Source organism: Cebidichthys violaceus, unplaced genomic scaffold (assembly GCF_023349555.1).
Source record: "Cebidichthys violaceus isolate CVI_PGR_0920_01 unplaced genomic scaffold, fCebVio1.0.p SCAF_59, whole genome shotgun sequence".
NCBI classification, from domain to species: Eukaryota; Metazoa; Chordata; class Actinopteri; order Perciformes; family Stichaeidae; genus Cebidichthys; species Cebidichthys violaceus.
Window position 1 is genome coordinate 1,075,256 of NW_027176805.1, and position 22,186 is coordinate 1,097,441.

The window sequence follows — 22,186 nt, forward strand, 5'->3', positions numbered from 1 at the left end:
TGGTCTCTAATTCTCGGTTAAGAGGCAGGGTCCTCTTTGATGTGTGATGACTGTCATGAGACGCATCAGTCCTCACAGGAGGGGATTCTTCTGCGACGTGTTGGACAGTGCAGGACAACCACAGGTGACATCTGGAGGATTTATTATACCAGGATACTTCTACAGAGTTCATTCCAACTGACAGAGAGACGAGGAGAATGTTTCTCTTTGTGCAGAACTTGATACGAAACAAAGTGAGCTGTAAAATGTTTTAGCTCGGTGGTGTTTTGATTTGGAACAGGGTTATGGATCTATTGTGACGACAACGTGGTCTTTGGAGAGTCTTGAGAGCAGCTACTGTGTGTGACGGTTTTAGTGCAATGTGGAACGACATAGAGAGGGTTTATCTTCAGCCCATTGAAAGAGGTTTTGGATGTACATTTAAGTCGTTCCAGTAAAGTGAACGCGTGTATACATGTGCATGCTGATGCGTCGGCATTAAGACTTTTCATACGCTGTTTTGCAGTCCTCATCAATATTTCATCTTTACGTCATCCCTCAGCTCTGATCCCTCTCTTTTTTTTCCGGTTCCTTCCCCGACTGCTCATTTCTAAACCTCGGATCCCTCTGTGGAGCTGTAAACTGTAAATCAGTACGATAAATAATAAGCACGTGGGAAAAGTATTCTAACGAGACAATTATGAAAAGCAGCATTTAGAAATCCACCACCGTCTGGGAATTTCATCAACTGCAAAGCCTGTGCATGAAATATGTATAAAACAATATATTCTATATTACATAGCAGGCACTTTCATCCCAGCAGACTGATTTCACCCATAATGATAATACCCATAAAGCACAGATGTGCTTTATGGGTTACCATGCCAACTGGTACCCAGGGAGAGATAAGCGACCTTTCTTGTTTTCCTACTTTTTTTTTTTCTCTGTGTGTGTGTGTGTGTGTGTGTGTGTGTGTGTGTGTGTGTGTGTGTGTGTGTGTACGTGTGTGTACTGCATTTCTTTCAGTCAGTCGTGAGTGTTTGCTACCCGCTATATAAAAGCTATTGTACTCCTGAGGATTTGGGCTCCCGAAGGTACTTAACTGAGAGGTTTAAGCACATACACATACGGGATGTTCTGAACAATATAAGTTAAACTCAAATGCCTTTTTAAAGTAATGCATCCTGAATTATCTCTGTGTTTTTTAGCGAAGGGGAAACTAGATGGGTATTCAGTCTTGATAATCAGGCTAGTTCTCTATCATTTCCCTCAACAAACTGAGGCAGACTTCTCTCAATCCATCATTTTGTCTCCACCATTGTTGGTCACATTTGATAGCGAGAAAGCAGCACAGCTGAAAAAAAAATGTGTTTACAAGTCAAGAATTTGAGTATTTTAGCTTCCTTGAAAGCTGGTAAAGTAGGGAGCGTGTAGGAATGTCTCCCTCTTAGAATCAGGATCAAATTATTATTATTCCTGGCTGCAGGAATACAGTCACCCCTCCTCTTGTTCTTGTTAACCCTCCTCTCTCTCTCCCTCTCTTCTTTGCCCAGAGCATGTGTTTTTTTTTTCTGTGAGTTTCAGTGGAGCACTTAAGTCTCCCCCTCTGTGTGCAGCCTGTAATGAGGGCTGCCAGCTGTGTCTCAGTGGCTAGTGCACACACACACACACACACACACACACACACACACACACACACACTATGTCGCTCCTCCACTTGTCGGTAAAACCAGATATGATGTGATCAACCTATAGGCTGTATGTGTGTTTGTGTGTGTGAGGAGGCACGAAGATGATTTGTATTTGTGTTGAAATGCTTTTCTCTGTTTTGTTTCTTTTAAATTCAATATATTTGAGTGTTGGACAGAAAACTAAAATCGATTTAAAGATGTCACTTTGGGCTGTGGGAGACTGTAATTGGCCATTTTTCATTGACATTTCAAATAAAAGACAATTCATCGAAAAAATAAAGAACAGATTATACAAAAATAACTGTTACGTGCAACCTTATACAGTATTGTGTGTCAATGTTACAGCGAAATATTGCTTCATACTGCAGAATTTTTAACTGTGCTTAATGCATGTTCCTGTGTGTGTGTGTGTGTGTGTGTGTGTGTGTGTGTGTGTGTGTGTGTGTGTGTGTGTGTGTGTGTGTGTGTGTACACAGAATCCTGGCCACGGTGGGTTCGGACTTTGACCTGCGAACACTGCGAGCAGTGAGAGTGCTGAGACCTCTGAAACTTGTGTCAGGAATCCCCAGTAAGTTCCTCAACATTTGAAGATATTGTCATGTTATTATCATTACAAACTCCTGGAAAGTTATTTTGTTGCTCAGCTCTGATTTGAGCTTTGAGATAAATGGACAGGACTCCACCCATAGTATTTTTCCACCTTTCTCTTTGTGCTCTTTGCTTTGATGTGTTGATGTATTCCTTACGTCTCTGCCCTTCAGATGTAGGTACAGATAGAAATGTAGAAAAAACAGCCTTTGATTGTCTTACAAAGTTTTTATTATGTCTTTTATGGAACGTTTTCAATATAAAGTTGAAATGAAAAACATGCACCACAGACTTTATTGAAAATAAAGTTGCTAAATCTTGTAAGAAAGTCACCATTTGGGCAACACTGACAGCCCCTCCCTTCAGGCCGCCCTCCAACCTCTCCAACAACAAGCAAACATTTATTTTGTTCCAGATACAATGATTTGATGTGGCTGTCACAGATTTTTTTTGTCAGAGCAGTTGATTTATTGATTCATAAATCAACTGATATAAAGAAAATGTATATTTATATAAAGATCATTTTTCAAAATATATAAATTAAATGTTTTTGAAGAAGATTTCCAACCCTAACTTTAAATGATGATTCCTGTTTATTACAACTTGTGTAGTTTGGATGATCATTATTTGGTATTAATAACATTATAACTGCTGAGACCTGGGAGCCGTTAACATTGCTCAAAAGAAGTTGGATGATCAGATTGGAGTGATGTTGTTGTGTTCCCAGACCTCAGCTGCTACATAGAGTCTAATGTTATCATAACTGATAGAAATGACGGGCAAAACAACAAAAAATAAGACCCAAGGTGCAATGAACCTTAATTATCCTCAGAAATAGACCGGCTAACGCTCTGCCCCATCTTTCCCTGTCCCTCAGGTCTCCAGGTGGTATTGAAGTCCATAATGAAAGCCATGGTTCCTCTGCTCCAGATCGGCCTGCTGCTCTTCTTCGCCATTGTCATGTTTGCCATCATCGGGGTGGAGTTTTACATGGGCAAATTCCACACCACCTGCTTCAAGATAGAGACTGGTGAGAGCAACAGCTTGGCTGCGGCGCCTTGTTTGTATCACAACACCGACTATCGGCTGAGCTGACGCCAGGAAAAACTTCTTTCAGCCGTGTTCCCAACATTTGTCACAGATGAGAGCATTGTATTACATTGCATATGTATGCAGGCGTACATAAATGATTCATAATATTCGTATGTATGTGGCTTATGCGTAGCCGCACACATCCGCAGCGCTGGCAGGCAGTGTGCCTATATCAACGTAAACAAACAAGTTGCACAGCAGAATTTCCGACATGTGATTTTTCACATCTTGAGTTTGATGAATGTTTTTTTCACAGTCTTCATGGTTTGATTGATAACGCCTCTGCTGTATCTCAATAGAGATGCTTATGTACTCGGCCTCCTGATCGAATTCTACCTCGGAGTTAATGAGGTTACAACTCACTAGCTCTCTCTGCTACATTAGAAGTGCTGCTGGAATGAGCAGCAGTAATACCTAATGGCATTCCTTGCTGTGCGAGTCGGAGTGAAGCAGCGTCTCAACAACAGTGTTTTATAGATTTGAACTCCTTAAATATGAACCATGTTTACATTTCTGCTTACCATTTTCCAATCCACGCTGTAGTTTGCAGTTTTGCAGGTTTATTTGAAAAGTAGAATAATAATAGATCAGTATTTATGTAGGTTTAGATGGATCTGTGTCCTTTTTTTCAGTTTCAGCAAGTCTTTCAAAGAAATATCTCTCTGGAATCCAAACTTAAAAAAACTCTATACAACTTTCAAATTTGGAAAAATGTATTCTCCATATTTGTTAAATTGCATTGTTGCCTGTAATTTACAACTACACAGAAATACATACATGCTTACGCTTCAAAACAGTTAAAGTAAAGGTTAAAGCTGTACCAACAACCAAGGATTTGTTGAAAATGTAGCAACACATATTAATTTTCCCTATAATTATAATTGTTCCCTATAATTAATTCCTTTCAATGAAACCATCAGGAAACTATAAGGGCCGTGCCAACGATAGGCTTACTCAAAACGTCACTCACTCATCTCGGTGATAATAGATTAGAAACTGTGAATGCTTTTGAATCGAGCTCATATTGTTTTCTACAACAAATTTCCAACTATCTATGAGATCGCACAAACGCACAAGTCTGTCACACTTGAAACATGTCACAGCTCACCTCTTTTACACCTTGATTTTTCCACCACATTTCATCAAGGTGTCAATGTGTCGTCTGTGAAAGTAAGAGGGAGGAAGAAAGATAAGTCTCCCCTGTGTTTGAGTCAGCGTAGCAACAAAACCCATTTCTGATAAATCACAGTTAGGTTACTATTGCTGTCATTATTACAGTATATGCAGCATTATAGTAATTGCAGAAAACACAATCAGTCTGCTCGGCTGAAATGACCCGTTGTGTAATGCAGTGATGAAAATTACAAGAAGGATTTATTTCCCCGCTGCTTGTGTCAGAGTGTGAAGGCGTGACTCGAGGGCTGTTGGCTGGGCCAGCTGTAAAATATGTGTATCCCTCTATCTGTGTGTGCGGACATGTTTCCACCCGGTCAGGGTGATCGTAGTGGTGTGAGCCGTTGTGACAGCCTGCTAATGTACAGTACGTGTGTTACTGAGTTATTTTAGTCACAGAGTCACAGGAGGGTTTGATTAAGATGAGCAGAGCTGGTAACAGCTTTCTACATGAGGGCTGTGTGGCTGCCTTTGTGTGTGTGTGTGGGTGTGTGTTTTACCTTATAAATGATGTCTTGTGGGGACATCATTCTGATAACAAAGACACCTTGTGGGGACTTGCCTTCCTTTTGGGGACAACTGGTTAGGAAAAGGTTAAATCTCCAGGAAATTAAAGTAAGTATATGTAATGTCCCCGACAAGTCCTAAAAACACGACTGTGTGTGTGTGTGTGTGTGTGTGTGTGTGTGTGTGTGTCTGTATATGAATATGAATGAGTGAGTCATAAGCAGGTAATGCTGGATAAAGACAGTTTTGTGGACCATTTGTTTGAGAATATTTGCGTGTTGGTTTTATCTGGCTGTACATTCACATGACCTCAGGGTTTTCACGGTATAAAATTGTTTCTTTCTCCCTTTAATTGTCTCCGCTGAGATTTTGCCTTTCGATACATGATAAGACCTTGCCATGAGCCATTCATTTAGTTTTGTTAAAGATAGACAGACGGAAGGATTGAATTGGATACATTCCCTCGTGACATTAACCAGATTGTAAGCAAACTCCACAAAGACACCAACACATCTGCAGATTTATATTAACAATGAGTATTTGATCTACGATCCTTTCAACTCACCAACATCCCATTTCCACTTGCAAAGCTCATTGCTTTGAAATTATGCACTAATACCCATCACGCTTCTTTAATATATTCACGCCTATTTCTATAAATCTGTTCTCAAAGTTGATGGCGGCACTACGAAATATGTCCTTGATCGAAACGTTTCGCAAGATGACATTTATTTTGAGTTTCTGCTCAGGAAGTCATTACTCCACTATATCTGTTCTTAGCAAATAGTTGTTTGCTGCTATATTGATGCTCTGAATATCACACAGAGAACCTTTAAAATTTTGTTTTTTAAAATAACAAAACCTGATAATAAGCCCTAGTTATTTTTTCAATGTATTCCATTAGGAACTGCACCCAGTAGAAGAAAATAGAGACCTGAGATGTTCCCATATGGTCCCAGGACACTGAGTCCGGCTGACACAGCACCTGTCAGTAGGAAGGAAAGGGACACATTTCACTGGAGTGACACCAGAGGCATGTTGGCTGTGCAATCTGGCTCTGCAAATCATCGTTAAAACTTGGCACGGCTTGTGATCGTGGCAGTATCCCTCATGAAACTCTGGGCGCACAAGGCATCTGTTGTACTCAGCACATTTATTCTTTTCCTCTGATCCCCATCTGCTGACATGTGTGCCAGCACATCCTTTAGACAAACTCTCAGCACCCTCCATGTACTCTGGCACCTCATCCCTCTGTCACTACGTAATCCCTGGAAAGTTGGGACACATCTTGCTTAGTTATACCACAGCCACACTAAGCTGACTAAACTTGAAATCTTTTACAAATTCACTGCAGAGGACAGCTTAATCAAATGTCAAAGTTCATTTTTGCACATAAGTTAGTCATATCCTGTATGTTAGAATGGCAGAAAAACACTTCTGTACGTAGTGCAGTTTATGTCTTAATTTATTTTATTTTAATTTATTATTACTTGAAGTGCACATTTTCTGCAATTGTGCGTATCTGTGTTAGTAACATAGGGATGAGATTCGTCACACTGAGGTGTGCACTTAAAGACCAATAAGCATCCTGGTCTGACTCAGACCCTTAAAGCCAGTGTGGTCCACAGAGTGCTGGCAGAGCTGTAGATGCAGCTGTGGTGCAGAGTAGGTTCAACAAGTATGCTCCACTGGTTTGAATGAAAGATAAGGTGTGAAGGGGTGACCGTGGATAAGTGGAGAGCAGGGCTACCTTTCAATCAGTGGGTCGGCGGTTCGATCCTGCTCATGTCAATGTGTCCTTGAGCGAGACACTTAACCCCAAAATGACTCCCGTAGCTGCGTCTACGGTGTGTAGATAGATACTGAATTGTAAGTCGCTTTGGATAAAAGTGTCTGTTAAATGACCGTAATGAGTGCAACAGAGATCTAGATCACACACCAACACAAAAAAGTCACAAAAATGATTTAGAGCCCACTGTGACCTGTTGGGTATCAATGATACGTCCTAATCTGAGGCTCACCTCTTGTCTTGCTGGGGTTTTTTTAATATAGGAGGAACTTAACATGAAAACCTTTCCATGCAAAACCTGAACATTGTCAAGTCTGTTGACATGAAGATCGAAGTCTTGATTTACTTTCTTTATCTTTCCCCTTGTCATGATCACACCTGCTGCGTAACTCTTCTGCACACACTTCTTTATACTTTACACTTAATAGTTCATTTTCTCCTCACATTAGTTTTTTTTTTTAAATGTGACCTCATGCACATACATGAGTAAACAGATAAACGATGATACATATTTGTTTCATACATCACACTCATTTATTTAGCATTGTTGGAAGTACATTCGTTTTCTATTTGTAGCGCACACATTTAGTTCGTATTTTTTGGTACAGTCACACTAAAATACAAACATTTTACTTGTTTAATTGGCTTACATCACATCATCATGTGATTACCCCTTTGTTTCAAAAATGATCTGATCAGCGATTACATGCCATATGTTTTTTTTTATCATTCTTAGGTCAGTTAAGTAGTTGACCTCTTTTATTGGCTCAGAACTACATATTTTGTACATTGAATATTATTCATGTTTATATTCATATCTATATTTGAAAATCCACCTCTTGCCTACCAGCTCGGTCCCTCACACCTTCCTCTATTTTATAGCTGATAGTAGAGAGATGACATGGACTGAGGGGAGAGAGACTCGTAATGACATGCAACAAAGGTGCCCGGGCCAGATGTGCACTAGGGATTTTACTGATAATGATCTGCACCTCATCCTCTAGGCCACCTGGGCCCCCGAGACTAGAAACATCTGCACAGTTTTGTAATATGTTATCCTTAATTATCCCAGTCGCTGTGATAACTTTTTGTCTCTTAGTCAAACTTGGATGTAATTATCTTGTCCAACATGCACATTTCATTGGTTTTGATGTTGCAGATGTGACAGTGTGACTGTGGTTCTTGAGTTGTGTATGTTGTACCATCTTGTAGTACAGTGAACAGAGAACAATTGAAATCAAACGAGAACCCATCAATAACACGTTTTTTTTTTATGTTTTTCGTGAAGTAACTGTAGGGGAAAAAGGGCATGTGACAAATAGATAACTTCCAGATGTTCTGAGTGGAGAAGACAAGCTGTGATATCGGCTGCCGGCTAAGTGCCTCAGCTGCGATAACAGTGGCGCTCAGTTGGAGCATGCAGCTGAAAAGTGAGCCAAGCCACAGAGCAAAGCTCTAAATTCACCCGTCCATCTTTGTACCGGCTTTCACCCGTGGACAAAAGCTTTGTGCAATGACTGACAGAATGAGGTTGCAGCCACACTCTGCACGACATGGTTGGGAGGTCAATGGTCTCCACTGAGAGGAACCAGTTGAGGTGGGTGGGGCACCTGGTAGGATGTCCCTGGGTGTTTCCCTTTGGAAGAATGACTGATGACTGACTGTTAGGAGGTCATAGGTCACATCAGATCAGTGTGAGGCAGCTGGAGAAAGTGGCAGGGGAAAAGTACCTTTTGGCTGCTTTGCTGTCCCTGCTGCAGACCCGACCCACATAAAACCTGTTAGCATTTGGGGACACTGGAATTGTTATCGTGGCTTAAGTGGCAGAGAACAACTTTTTTTTAATCTTTTCAATACTTCAGTTTCTTTGATATCTATTTATTCATCCGCCCATCAAATAGACACTTTGGTTGAAGTAAAAGTCACCTGAAAACATAAGTATGGATATACAAACTCATTCCCTGTCTCTCTCCATTTCTCTATCGGTCAGGTGAGAAAGCAGCAGACTGGCCTTGTGGTCTGGAGCCTCCGGCCAGGATGTGTCCCAACGGGACCAAGTGCAGAGAGTACTGGACTGGACCCAACTTTGGCATCACCAACTTTGACAACATCCTGTTTGCCGTGCTTACTGTGTTCCAGTGTATCACCATGGAGGGCTGGGTGGAAATCCTCTACAGCGTGAGTCTTTCTGCACTTCAGAGTTCAGAATGTTGTATAAGCTTTATTTCTTGCAGTCTGTGTTTTTCTTTACAAGTTCTTCATCAACATCTTCTGTTATCATCTTTGCTCAGCTATATTTCCCTCCCTATTGGCAGGGCTTAAGCATTTCTTGCTTGTTGGTGTGTTTGTTAGTTGACTTGTGTTCAGAGTATCATACCTATCGGTAGCCAGATTGGTATGGTTATTCATGGTCCTCAGAAGATGATTCTTTAAGATTATGGTGCCAAATGAAAGTGGTCAAATTTTCACCTGGACAAACACTCTACGAAAATGTGTCTTGAAAAAAATAAGGACTGGATTTATTGAAATTAGCTGTGGATTAGTTGTTGATATTCATGCTTCTCTGAGGATGAACCCCACTGTATGAAATTATCTGGAAACCCCCATGTTCCTCAGAGGATGAACCCTTTTTTATTGGACACCTCATGAGCTGTCTTCTGCTGTAGGCAATTGCCAAGGTATCTATTTATTTAATAAGCAGATTTCCATTAATTTGTTTATTTTTATGCTCCTATGGAGATACACGATGCTGATTAAATGGCACAATGGATCTTACTCTAGCAACACTCTCAGGACACACTTAATTTTAGCCCTACCGCTGGAGGTTATAGGTTAGACTAAACAGAATAATATTGTATTTACCATCCATCATTTCAATATTTTTGGATGTAATGAACATTTCAGCCTTCGGGAACCACTAAGGGTGGTTTGAACTCATAAAACCATGAATAATTCATTCAGTGAAGGATTTTGTTGAGCATACACGCTCTTTTTCCAACACCCATGTGCTTAACATTCATATAAAGACACACATTCACACCTGGGAGCTGCCAACCACAAACCTGTGACCATGGAGCGGCTCCCCTGGAGCATTTTGAGGATCAGTTAGTCATGTTCATTAATTTTACTCTATCAGGTTTTCCACACTGGTTCATGAATTTAAACACGACACTCATAAACCTGCAACCTTTAGCTATCTCATCTTTGATTTCTTACCCATCTGTGTGTGTGTGTGTGTGTGTGTGTGTGTGTGTGTGTGTGTGTGTGTGTGTGTGTGTGTGTGTGTGTGTGTGTGTGTGTGTGTAAGCCAGCTGAAGCAGAGATGGTGAATAAGGAAACACTTTAGGTTGTCAAGGTGCCAGTTTGAGTTCTGCACGGATGGTAAAGTTGCAGCAGAGGCACAGATACACTGTACCTGTCCACTGTTGCTCTGTATCCTTTTTGTATTCGGATAAAAGATGGCAGATCAGTCTCTCAGTATACTTTACAAAAATGAAACAGAAATACGATTTTAGAAAGGGAAGATAATTACAATATAAAACACATATACAACAAACATACATGTTCAATCAACAAATATGATTGTATTGCTTATGTACATTAACATTATTTACCAGGAGGAACACAAAACAATTATGCAATTCAATCATAGGAGAGGGAAAGTTAGTAGGTTTTCAGTCTCCATTTAAAAATCTCAAAGATTTTTGCTTCTCGGATTGGACAAGGAAAAAAATTCAACAGTAGTGTAGAACGGTAAGAAAATGTAAGAAATGGATGGAAATATAAATCTTGGTGTCATCTACATAAAAATGGAAATATACATACAGTTCAGTTAGGTAGTCGCCAATTGGGAGCATGCACAATAAAAAAAAAAGCAATGCTGCTAAGGGTTAGGGTCGTCGCCTCTTCCAATATGCAAACTTAAGGTAGTATTGAAACATTAATTACAGCATTAAGGTGTGTTCAGACTTAATGGGAAGTGAGGCTGTGAAACGGTGGAGGTTAACACATTGTTAACGTTGTGAAACGGTGGCAGTTAGTTTTACGCAACAAAACTACTTGGTTAGGGTTAGAAAAAACATCATGGTTTGGCTTAATATAAGTACGCTTATAATGTAACTTAAGCTTCGGACGTAACGTCAAATAAGGTCTTTTAGAATAACACGACTTCTGTTTTCACAAACAAACAGCTGTCTGACCCACCCTACAACCTGGAAACAAAGCAGAGAAGTTACGGCCATGTGGCTTCTGTCTTAGACAACTGGGTCAACGGGACCCCCCCCCCGAGCTGAGTTTTTTAGTACTTTTCCCTCTGTCATTGACCCAAACAGTTTTGTTATCTAAATGCCAGCACCTCTCTGTTTTTTTAGGTCAGCTGAAAGCATGATAGTGCCTTTTCAAAAAATACACAATTCAAGAACACAAAAAGGAAAACAAGAATCCCTAAAGCATAAGCGTCGCCCAACCAGGCAGAACTAAAAAGTGTCTGGGCTAATACCACAGTGGCTGGCTGCCTTCGTGCTTCATCTGTTTGTTTTTTTACCACGTCATGTATGCAAAATTACACATAAGTTTCCATCAAGACAGCAACAAAAAAATCCCCAGTGTTTAAGAGTGAAGGTGTGATGAAATGCTGGCTCTGGCACATGGAGATGGTTTCAATAAGGAAAAGGAGAACAGAGGAGAATTAAGTAGAAGTTCAACTCAATTCAAAAACATGTTGTGATCTATGACTTCAAATTAGCCTACACCCATTTACACACTGATGGTAGAAGCTGCAATACAAGGTGCCAACCTGCCCATCAGGATCTAGTCTAAATGATCATTCACACACACACACACACACACACACACACACACACACACACACACACACACACACACAATTGGGAATGGCCCAAGGAGGTGATCCAGCATTGCAACAGACTTGTGACCGGCAGCTCATTAAACAGATTTGTACTTGGGACATTTAGCATGCACTTCCCTGGACAAATAAGGTGAAAACTTTATTTTAATATCAGATTCTTTTCATTTTTTCTTCAACATTATTCGACACACAAATTGCCCCTCACACCAGCTTCACAGGAGACGTAGCTGGAGCAGCAGGAGCTTCAGTCCTCCGCCTGTGTCTACACACAAACACTAAAAATACGTTTCTGGCTGTTGTGCGGCCTGTGTAGACAACCTGTCTTGATTAAAGTGGGTGTACATCTGGTCCACCAGGCGTGTATAAGCATATTGTCTCATCAAAAAGTCCCTTAGCTGGGACCTCATTTGAAGAAGAATTTAACCAAAAGACAAAGATCTCTGTGTGGACAGTGTTGTTTAGGGACATTACCATTCGCTGTGGAATATGATCAATTATTCAGGATACATTTTACTTTGCAAATTTGTACTTCTTATGTATCTTCCTTTGCTTACCACATTTCATTTTCACTCTCCCTCTACCTTTATCTTCTTCTTTTCATCCCTAAATGCCTCTCCTTTTCCTTTTCCCTTCTCCCTCTACTTCATCTGTTCCTTCCCCAGGAGATAGCAGATAACTGTCACTGCATTGTGAGCCATTTGCAGAGCCATCTTTCCCCCTCCTTCTTCTTCTTCTTCTTGCTCTTCATTCTGTTCTCGCTCCAAACATCTCCCGTAGCTTTTTCTGGCTCATTATCCTAAGCGATGCCGACCCACGCTGCTGTGATCCGAAAATGCCTTTTCTCTCAGTCGGTGCTTTTTCTTTGTATTTCAGTCTTTTTCTTCTCGTGGTGCTCAAGGTCATTCCTTTTGATCCAGCAGTTATTTTTACCACAGCCTTTTTTTGTGTGGCGTACTGTACTTCTTCCTGCCCACCTATTCAACCAGGTACTTCTTCTCTATGTACTGCTTCATTTCACATTCCAGTCCTCTCCGTTCTTCTCTCGGCCTTTTCCTTTTCATGGCTGGATTGATTCAAATGCATGAAGTAGTCAGGTGGCATCGTTTTCTAAATCGCCTTGTAGAGACCATTCATACGTTCCGTTGAGGCAAACAAGACACATTTTGGGACTGTTTTGATTTGCCTGATTGCTGCTCTTGCAGTGAAGGGTTTTACTTCACCGCACACAGACGGTGTTGAGCTCATTGGAGAGTGTTTTAACAGAAGTTTAATACCTTGCTGACCATCCGTCTGTTGAAGCCTTTGCTTGCTCACTCACTGTGTCTGTGAAACATCAGCCTACAGGCTTGTGTGTGTAACAAGTGCCAGTGAGCCATTACAAGAACCGCGGCCATGGAGAACAGGTGACAGGTGTGAATGCTCAGGACACCTCAAACTGAAACCCAGTCGACAGTTGAACCGCCGGTCTAAATCCATGTGCACGGTATATCTTAACATTCTCTACAGTTGCTATTGTAAACATTTTATGCTACTTGTCAGCGGTGAGAAAGTCCTAGCCATGGGTTTAAATTAGCCTGAGTGAGAGGTCTTGTGTTTTCTTTTACCCTCACCAAACCTATTCATATGTAGGCAATGGGACAAGATTTTGACATCGGAAGCATTCTGGTTTCTGTTTATAGGCTGTTTATAGACTAGGCAGGCTTTTGTCAAATGCAGGTAAACAGTCTGTGCTGAGAGCAAGAGAGGCAGAACACATTTAGCCGAAATGCAATCTGGGAACCTACCTAGTCTGACGACGATTACGTTTTTTATTATAAACTGGCTACTTGAGAAACAAACCGGTCGGACACGTCGTCTCTCAACCCCAACTCCAGTCATCTCAAGTTGTTAATCGGAGTATAAACAAAGAGTAGCGCATGGAAAAGGAAGTCTTGGCCCGCATGTCCGCTGGCCACACCGGAACCCCAAAAGTGTAGCCCCTCGCCCCCCAGAGGCTTTATCTGTCGTCAAACCGATGGCCGACGGGTCTCAAAATATGAGTGCAGAGAATGTTATGGACGGGGACATACAAGCTGTGTCATTACAGAGTAAACGGTGGTTATTGTTTTATTTTTTATAGTAGTCCTTGTTTCTTGAAGCGATGACACATTTCGTTGACTCATCTTGATTGACAGTAGCGTTAGCGCCTCTTAAAGTACCTGGAACTCATCATCGGAGCGGGGACAAAATGTCCCGCAAAGAATGTGGACAACAAAGGAAATAAAAGGAGAAACCATGACGACCTTATTTAGTGGAAAAGAGCCATAGGTGTATTTGTGTCAATGCAGTGGAGCGTGCATGCCACGTGTGCATTAATATCCTGAGTATACAATGTATATATTCAGAAGCAGGGGACGGTTGAAGTCTAAAACACCATGAGGCCACAATAGCATCCAGGGGCTCTATTCTGCGGATTATATACTTTCCTGTAACCCAGCATTAACCCCGCAGATTGATGACTATGCTCCCTCTGCCCAGAGGGGGATTGCTCAGACCTTTCTCTCTAATGGTGCAAAAGAAAATGCAGAGTACATCTCCCCGTCATTACCACCCTGCCCCCGCCTCTTCTTTCCTTATTGCTTCCTCCCTGCCGTCCATCCCCTTCCCCCTCTATCTTCTCTCATAACTTGGCCTCCTCCGGTGAGGCCACGTCCCCAGGATCCTGTGGTCTCCCAGCAGCTGCTGTCTGCCATGTTATCCTTCAACTGGAGGGAGTGGCGACAATGAGGCCACGTTCAGACCGACAATGTGTCTCTCATGGTGTGAGCATGTCGCCGCAGTTACCAGTGATAACGTTGAACTACGAGCCAGGAAGTCCAGTTTGAAAGCCGAATCGGACAGGAAGACACTATCATGTTCAACGAAAACATAAAGATTTTATATTTGAAAAACTGCTCAGAGACTTGAAACGATGCTTTTATGTGCATGACGCAAACTCGGTTGTAAAGGCAGAGGAAAAAGACACTAAGTGCATGTTCAGACTAAGAGTAGCACTTTGTTCATTTCAATGATACCACTGCGTTGGTACCATGATAGTCACAGAGGGCTCTGTTGAACCCGACTCAACTGTGTCAGCAACACTCTGCTTTGACCCCAATGAGGTCAGAAAGATAAGTGACATCGTTCGATTTGAGTAAAACCTGAGTAAACGAGTAAATCGTTGTTGTTTTACTTTAAGCATATTTCATTTTTTAGTTAAGAGTCTTTTGTTAACCGGTAGTTTCAGTGTCAGTTTCACAGAAAACCTCACAGATTAAACTAGTCAGTTTTCAAATAGTCCTGGTTGTCTGGAAAGACATGCGACAAGACATCCATATTTGAAGCCAACGGGAGATTTTGAGAGCCGGACAAAGTTTTTGGCCTGGGACTGAATTATTAAAACTGGCCTTCGTGTTTCATAATTAATGATGTCACCAGGACCTGTGGCAATGTGCCCCCTGCATTTATTAAATACAGTGCTGTTTTTGCCTCATTAATGCTAATGTGTCGTGGGCTGCGAAACAAACTCGGATTCAAATTCTGTGGTATGCGTTGGATGCACAACTTTCATTAGAATAAATGGGTTCATTTATGGGTAACTCCTCTTAAGGAGGTGGCCTCACTAAACTGTCCTCTAAGTGTATCCTGTCTTCTAGCAACAGTCAGCATGAGTTTATTTGACCTGCAAACACAACCTGTCCGTAAACTTACACTTACTTAAGTAGTTGCCTAAATCAAAACTTAACTACTGAGGTTAGAAAATGCTCATATCATATAAATAGTTCCTGTAACCATCATGTCCAGTGCGTCAATTTGGAAGGCGATAATAAATAAAGCGTTTTGTGGATTAGAAGACTTTTTGGTTGTTGGGTGTCGTTCCCAGACGGCGTGCAGCACCCACGCCGCATCGACACAGTAAACGTCTCCTTGAAATCAATGGGGAGTTTTATGGACAAAGTGTTCTTGTGCTGAGGAAGACAGGGAGACAGCATGTCCTGGTACATGATGAAATACAAGCCTTCACACACCCAGTGAGAGCCTGGGAACGACAGAATGCCACCAAAGGGAACCTTCTCGAATCCCGAAAGGAGCAAATGAAGAGAGATTTGAGCTTATGCTAATGATCATAATGTTGCCAGCCGCTGCAGAGCTTTTGACTGGAGCTAAATATCCTCCCATCAGTGTCGTCTTTAGTGGCTTAACCGCATGGTGGATGTTACAGATATGCAACTCCGGAACGTTGGAGGCCAGATTATGGTGGAATATGCTTCCAGAAGTTCACGCAGAGAAAGATACTGAGCATTTTCTCTCTCATTTGTTGGGTTTTCCTTCATATTTCCTTCCTCCCCTGCACACACTAAATCATTCCTGCCTTGATAATAATTGGTGTTCAAGGTGAAAACTGAATATTATTGTAAGTGCACTATTGTTTTTGACATTCGCACACGATAAATGATCTGAATGGCTTCTGGCCGTAAACAGAACATGCCATTATCATTCATCTGTCTCCAGTGCAGAACATGTTCACCTTCATTTTCACCTTCAGATCCTATTTCAGATAGTGCTGCCATGTTATCACCAGCCGGCAGCAACTAGATCAGATCTGACTTGTTAAAGGTACAGTGTGTAGAATTTAGGGGACCGAAATGGCTATTGGCAGAAATTGAATAGAATATTAATGATATACAATATTAAGCTTGTTTCCTTTAATCTGTATAATCACCTGAAAATAAGAATCGTTGTGTTTTTGTGACCTTAGAATGAGCCTTTATATCTACATAGGGAGCGGATCCTCTTCACGGAGTTCGTGTTGCACCGCCATGTTTCTACAGTAGCTCAAAGCGGACAAACGCTGGCTCTTCTGCTACACGCTTGGCACACTGGAGAAGTTTCAGTTGGTTGCAATCTGCCACCTAACCTCTAGATGACGACAAATCCTTCACAAAGTACCTTTTAATTCTACCATCGTTCTCTCAATGGAGTGCATTTGTTTTCCTGCTTTGGTAGGATAAAGAAATATTTGGTTTTGGAATAAGAACTACGTGAATAAAGTAAGGGAGTGATGATGATGAGGATGACGATCACCACCACCGTCATCATCATTTTGGTAGGAAACAGTAAACAGTCAGTGGTTTCTCTTGTCAATGTTGCACTTTTTGTTTTACCCAACTATCCTGAACTACTTCCCATGAGGTTTTGCAATGACAATAACAACAGGCTACTAGTCACAGCTCACTTCTACTTTATATTTGCCTTACCGTATAGATTTATATTAAACAATATCCAATAAGCTAAAATGTATTGAGTTGGGCCTATTTATGTACAATTTCTCTGAAGAAACTTTGATAAATCTCAAAACGCAAGACACAAGTACCATCTTGAATTGCCCATCTGTGTCCACTCCACTCTTTTTGAGCAGAAAAGCCATGACGGCGGTCCACAAAAGACGCCTAAGGCTTGCACTGATTCACACTATGAATGCTGCTTTAGTCAGCAGGGAAGTGGCACCGTTGTAGCAGCAGCAGGATGCGTGGGTGGTTTCTCAGCGTTGATAATGTGGCAATCTTCGCTTCATGCCTCGTGATTTTGTTACATTTCCTCTGTCTCTCCTGACAATCCAACGACTGCCATCAAATTCAACGCGGCCCTAATTACCTCTGCTGTGTCATGTTCAGTCACTTCACATCGCGTTTGCTCTCATTTGTTATAATAAAATCTTTTTCGAGTCCCTAAAAATATTTTCTCAATCAGCTGATTGCTGCAAGTGATGGGAGCACATTTTTAAAATAAGGTTAGTTAATATTGATTGGAATCTTGCATTGTTTTATGAAGATCTGTATGTGAGTTTGTGAAGTTTAATGTGTGTGTGTGTGTGTGTGTGTGTGTGTGTGTGTGTGTGTGTGTGTGTGTGTGTGTGTGTGTGTGTGTGTGTGTGTGTGTGAGAGTGACATGCGAGGGGTCACAGGTACCTTTTCCTCTCACATCATTAGAGCCGGTAGAGTCACAGAGCCAGGTGCACCTTGACCTTGTCAGGGCGACATCTTGTGCTTGTCAAACCCTCCTAAAAATAGAGCGGCGCAGATGAGACAGTGTGTGATTCTTTGAACCTCAGCGGTTGAACTGTAGCTAACTCGAGTATCAAAATCACTTATTTGGAGACGTATTAGTGTCCACCTGATACATTTTAGTTCTGTTACGCTCCTCTTCGTCCACAAACTGCTCTCTAACTTTTGTCTGTCAGCTGTTTGGTGCTGGGCAGATAGTGTAAGCTGAAGGCAGGTTACGAGGTAAAGGCCTCAACAATAAATAGTCTGAATACCAGACTTCAGCCTGTAAGACTCATAATCCTTTAGTACTTTGATTTGAAAGGAACATTGTGGGCACATGTAATATTCTTCAAGCCTCAAGCCAGTGACTCAGGCCCAAAATGAGTGTATCTCTGCAAAAAGGTCTATTTGAACAATCTTGGTATCTTAATAAAGCCAACACTTTTGAGATATCTACAGAGGTTTATGCATCAGTATATATATATATATATATATATATATATATATATCCCCGATCCCAGGCGGTCTTTCTGTGTGGAGTTTGCACGTTCTCCCCGTGGCAGCGTGGGTTCTCTCCGGGTTCTCCGGCTTCCTCCCACAGTCCAAAGACATGCAGCTTAGGTTATTTGGAGACTCAAAATTGCCCGTAGGTGTGAATGTTTGTCTCTATATGTGACCTGCGATAAACTGGCGACCTGTCCAGGGTGTACCCTGCCTTCGCCCAATGTCAGCTGGGATCGGCTCCAGCGCCCCACGACCCTGAATAGGATAAGTGGTTAGGATAATGGAATGGAATATATATATATATATATATATATATATATATATATGTATATATATATATATATATATATATATATATATGTATATATATATATATATATATATATATATATATATATATATATATACTGTATGTTACTAGGTATATGTAAATGAAGATGGAACACAACATGAAATTTAATTTCCGCCAAACAAAACTGTACACTTCTGGAGTGAATAACCCCTTTAGAATGATGCAGCCCGAAACCTCTAGCAAACCATATCATAACACATTTTTACTTTGGTTTGAAAAAAACAATATATCAATCAGACCTTTATACATGTTCCCATTCAAAGAAAACCATCACCTATTGGTCTTATGACTGTATTGAAGGCCAATGCCTTTAGAATGAGTGCAGTACCATGATTCATCCACCAGATGGACAGACATGGACCATGTTTTTACATGGAAGGCTGAGGATAGGCTGTCCGAGTGCAAATGCTCCTCCATGCCACTTGGCCCCACGTTACGCTCATGTACTGTAAGAGTGTTTTCGTTGTGTGCTCATTTAGTAGCCTGGTGTTGGAATTGTCTTCGCTTTAGGTAAAAATAGCTAACATGAGCTTTTAGCCGAGCTCTTTCCCGTTATGTGTGTGTGCAGGATGACACGTTTCAAAACACGTTTCAACGTGTCCTGGTCTGGTGTATGTTGTGATGCTGCAATTGTTCAAGCCTTGAAGTCAAGCAGGCTGAGTAAATATTACTAAAATTTGCCTGCAGCAAATTCAATCAGTGTCAAAAGAGAAAAATAGTAGAGTCAACGAGAGACGATGCGAGCCCCAAAATTCAATTTAAACTGTTGTGATACATTCTCCCTATTCAAGCAGCCCTCTGAGGACCTTTTGCTTTCTGTGCCACCAGAGCTGTAGAGCACAGTCACCGCTGCTTGTTGTGAATGTTTCAGGACTGTAAGGAGCTGCAGAATTGATTCAGAGTGGCTGTCTTTATCTCAGCAGGCTTCCCTTGGCATCAGAGAAAGTATGTGTGTGTGTGTGTGTGTGTGTGTGTGTGTGTGTGTGTGTGTGTGTGTGTGTGTGTGTGTGTGTGTGTGTGTGTGTGTGTGTGGTGGCGGCAGCACTGTAAGCTGAGAGTGGGAGTACACTGTCACACCACTACTGCATGATGCATGACTCCAAATTATGTGGCAGCGCTTGCTTTTTCCTCGCTGATCATTCAGAGCAGTCAGCCAGCGATGACTCATGGAAATAACAGAGGTGGAATAACGATATCAAGTGAACTCATGAAAACATCAAGATCAGTGAAGTCACTGAAGTTTGTTTTTAGATACCAACAAAATGTAGGAGGCAACTTTTTACATCCACCATGGAGGTTCTGTTTTCAGTCCCATGTGTTTATTTGTACAGAATGGTTGGTGTGTGTTTTTTTTTAAAGTACCATTATTAGCTTTCTTTTTGGAGATTGCTTTCAGTGTTTTCCGAATAAATAGACCTTATTATACTCATAACTCCATTTTACTCTTGTATTAGTTTTCTTCTGTCATCGTTTTGCACTTAAACAACATATGGGGTCATTAGAAGCACTGCTAAAGGCAACATAGTGCATTAGTAGTTTTATAATGAACTTAATTAGTATAGCCAGTGGCTTTGATTGCCATATGCCCTGTATTTGCTCTCTTGCCTTGCACGCCGTGTGTTTTAATCTCATTGCATGGCTCCATACTCAGTGTGCTTAAAGGTGGGGTCCAAAGCAGAGCCTTTCACTTGGAACATTTAGGATTTGGTGATCTTTATCTACAAAAGTCTGTAAACTGTGGTATAAAAAATTGCTCTTTCCGTTTTCGAATATGTTGTAATATGCAAAAAAAAAAAAGTTCTTGTTTTTGACCATAGGAAAAATCGTGAACTCAAACATCTTAGCCTTAATATGTGAATTACATGTAGAGGGAACCACAGATGTGTTTGTCTGACGTTGCCAGAGGCTGTTTGTAATATAGAATACTGGATCACACCCTCCATCCTGATGTGACATATGATAAACTGAAGTGATGGATGTCCTTCCATGCTGCCCAGGGGCCATGGTGCAGCTCTCTCCCCTCCTCTCCTCTGCCAACAAGCAAGACAAGGATGTCTATCATGTCAATCTACTGAATCCGACATGCTGGTCTTTACATTGGGGCCTCTGCAGATGAAATGATAAAGTTGTCAAGTAGCATCCCTTCTTCTGTTTGGTCATGGTGCTGATGTCGTATAATGTCACGATGACACTGGCTATTTATGTACATTAAGCAAAGTCTTTATTATGAAGAGAACTTTGGATACAATGTGAAAACCCTGCTGAATTCATTCTTTTTGATAAGAATCAACCAAAAGCAGTCACCCGAAGTAGTGCAAAGTCAGATTCAATGGGCTTGATTGTGTTCAGCTTGTACAACCTCTTAAATCTGAGAAGAAAAAAAAAAACACTTTGCTGTTCCAGAATATGAAAAAAAAAAAAAAAAGATTTGCACAAGCTCAACTGAACTCAGCTCGCCTGCCTGAGCAGTCAGCTGAAGAATTAAGGTCTCATCAACAGGAGAGAAAAGTCTTCCCTCCTCACCAGCTGACTCTGGGACTGAAAGCTGATGCAACCGAGTGCATTTCCACTTTATTTTGTGCTCCACACTAGACAGAGTTCCCCCGAGAGAGAGAGAAGACAGCTACTGCTACTGCAAACAGACAAGAAAGCCGCGTGGCACCTATGAGCACAGATGCCAAATTCCCTATCCTCTAACTCGTTTTTTTAAACCATCCAGCATCCTGGAATTCCTTTTTATTTGTGTTTTGGTCCTTTAATTTGTTCAATATTCACTCTCCTATAAGCTCTGTTTTGGTCTCCACCAACTTATCTGACCCTGTATTGGTAACAGCTGTATCTGATTGTTTGCTGTCTGTCTGCCGCGTGGTGCGGGACAGGACCGTTTGTTTCTGAGAGCGATGGGACTGAACCAAAAAAAGTGAAATGCCATAAAGCCAAGCTCAGCGTGGAAACTTCTGGAAGCTACGCACAGTCACTGCACCCAGCGGCTGCTCGCAAAACAAATAGTACCAAGATGACGAGATGTTGGACATGCAGAAAATGTATGCCGAGCAACACGCTGAAAATTCTGATAACCATTTATCCTGCTGCTCCTCTGACAGCTGAGGCAGAGGGTGTGCTGCTGTGTGTGTGTGTGTGTGTGTGTGTGTGTGTGTGTGTGTGTGTGTGTGTGTGTGTGTGTGTGTGTGTGTGTGTGTGTGTTCATCTCACATACCCGGGTGCATAATATAGATCTCAGGCCTGCTGATTCAGCCGACCCGAACCTCCCATCACAATTACAGCCAGCGCGTGGCAGCGCTCCGACACTGGCGTCTGCAGAATGTCACTGTGCTTCACACAGCCCATCAGTCCACAGGTCCGTCCCCCGCTCACAGGCTGCTGTGTGGGAGCGCTCGGAGACATGGGGTAGTGCTGACTCCCAGAATACCCCCCCCCCCCCCCCCCACCGCAAACAAGCATGAACATCAGCCCTGCTGCTAAGTGCACACTCAGGTCGCAGATGTGTCAAACCAGTATCTAAGGAATGCTTTAAATGAAATGTAAGAAGCTGGTGTCGTGCATCTGGGCTCACTGTCA

At 41.7% G+C, this 22,186-nt stretch overlaps 1 protein-coding gene across 5 annotated transcripts in view; it reads left to right on the forward strand.

Annotated features, from left to right (window-relative positions):
- LOC137888936 (voltage-dependent N-type calcium channel subunit alpha-1B-like) overlaps positions 1-22,186 on the forward strand; it is a 140,059-nt gene that overhangs the window by 41,544 nt on the left and 76,329 nt on the right. For all 5 annotated transcript variants that reach the window (XM_068732455.1, XM_068732454.1, XM_068732456.1 and 2 more), the window contains exons 3-5: positions 2,147-2,238; positions 3,136-3,288; positions 8,810-8,997. In XM_068732455.1, coding sequence (XP_068588556.1) covers positions 2,147-2,238; positions 3,136-3,288; positions 8,810-8,997 — 433 coding nt within the window. The remainder of the gene's footprint in view (positions 1-2,146; positions 2,239-3,135; positions 3,289-8,809; positions 8,998-22,186) is intronic.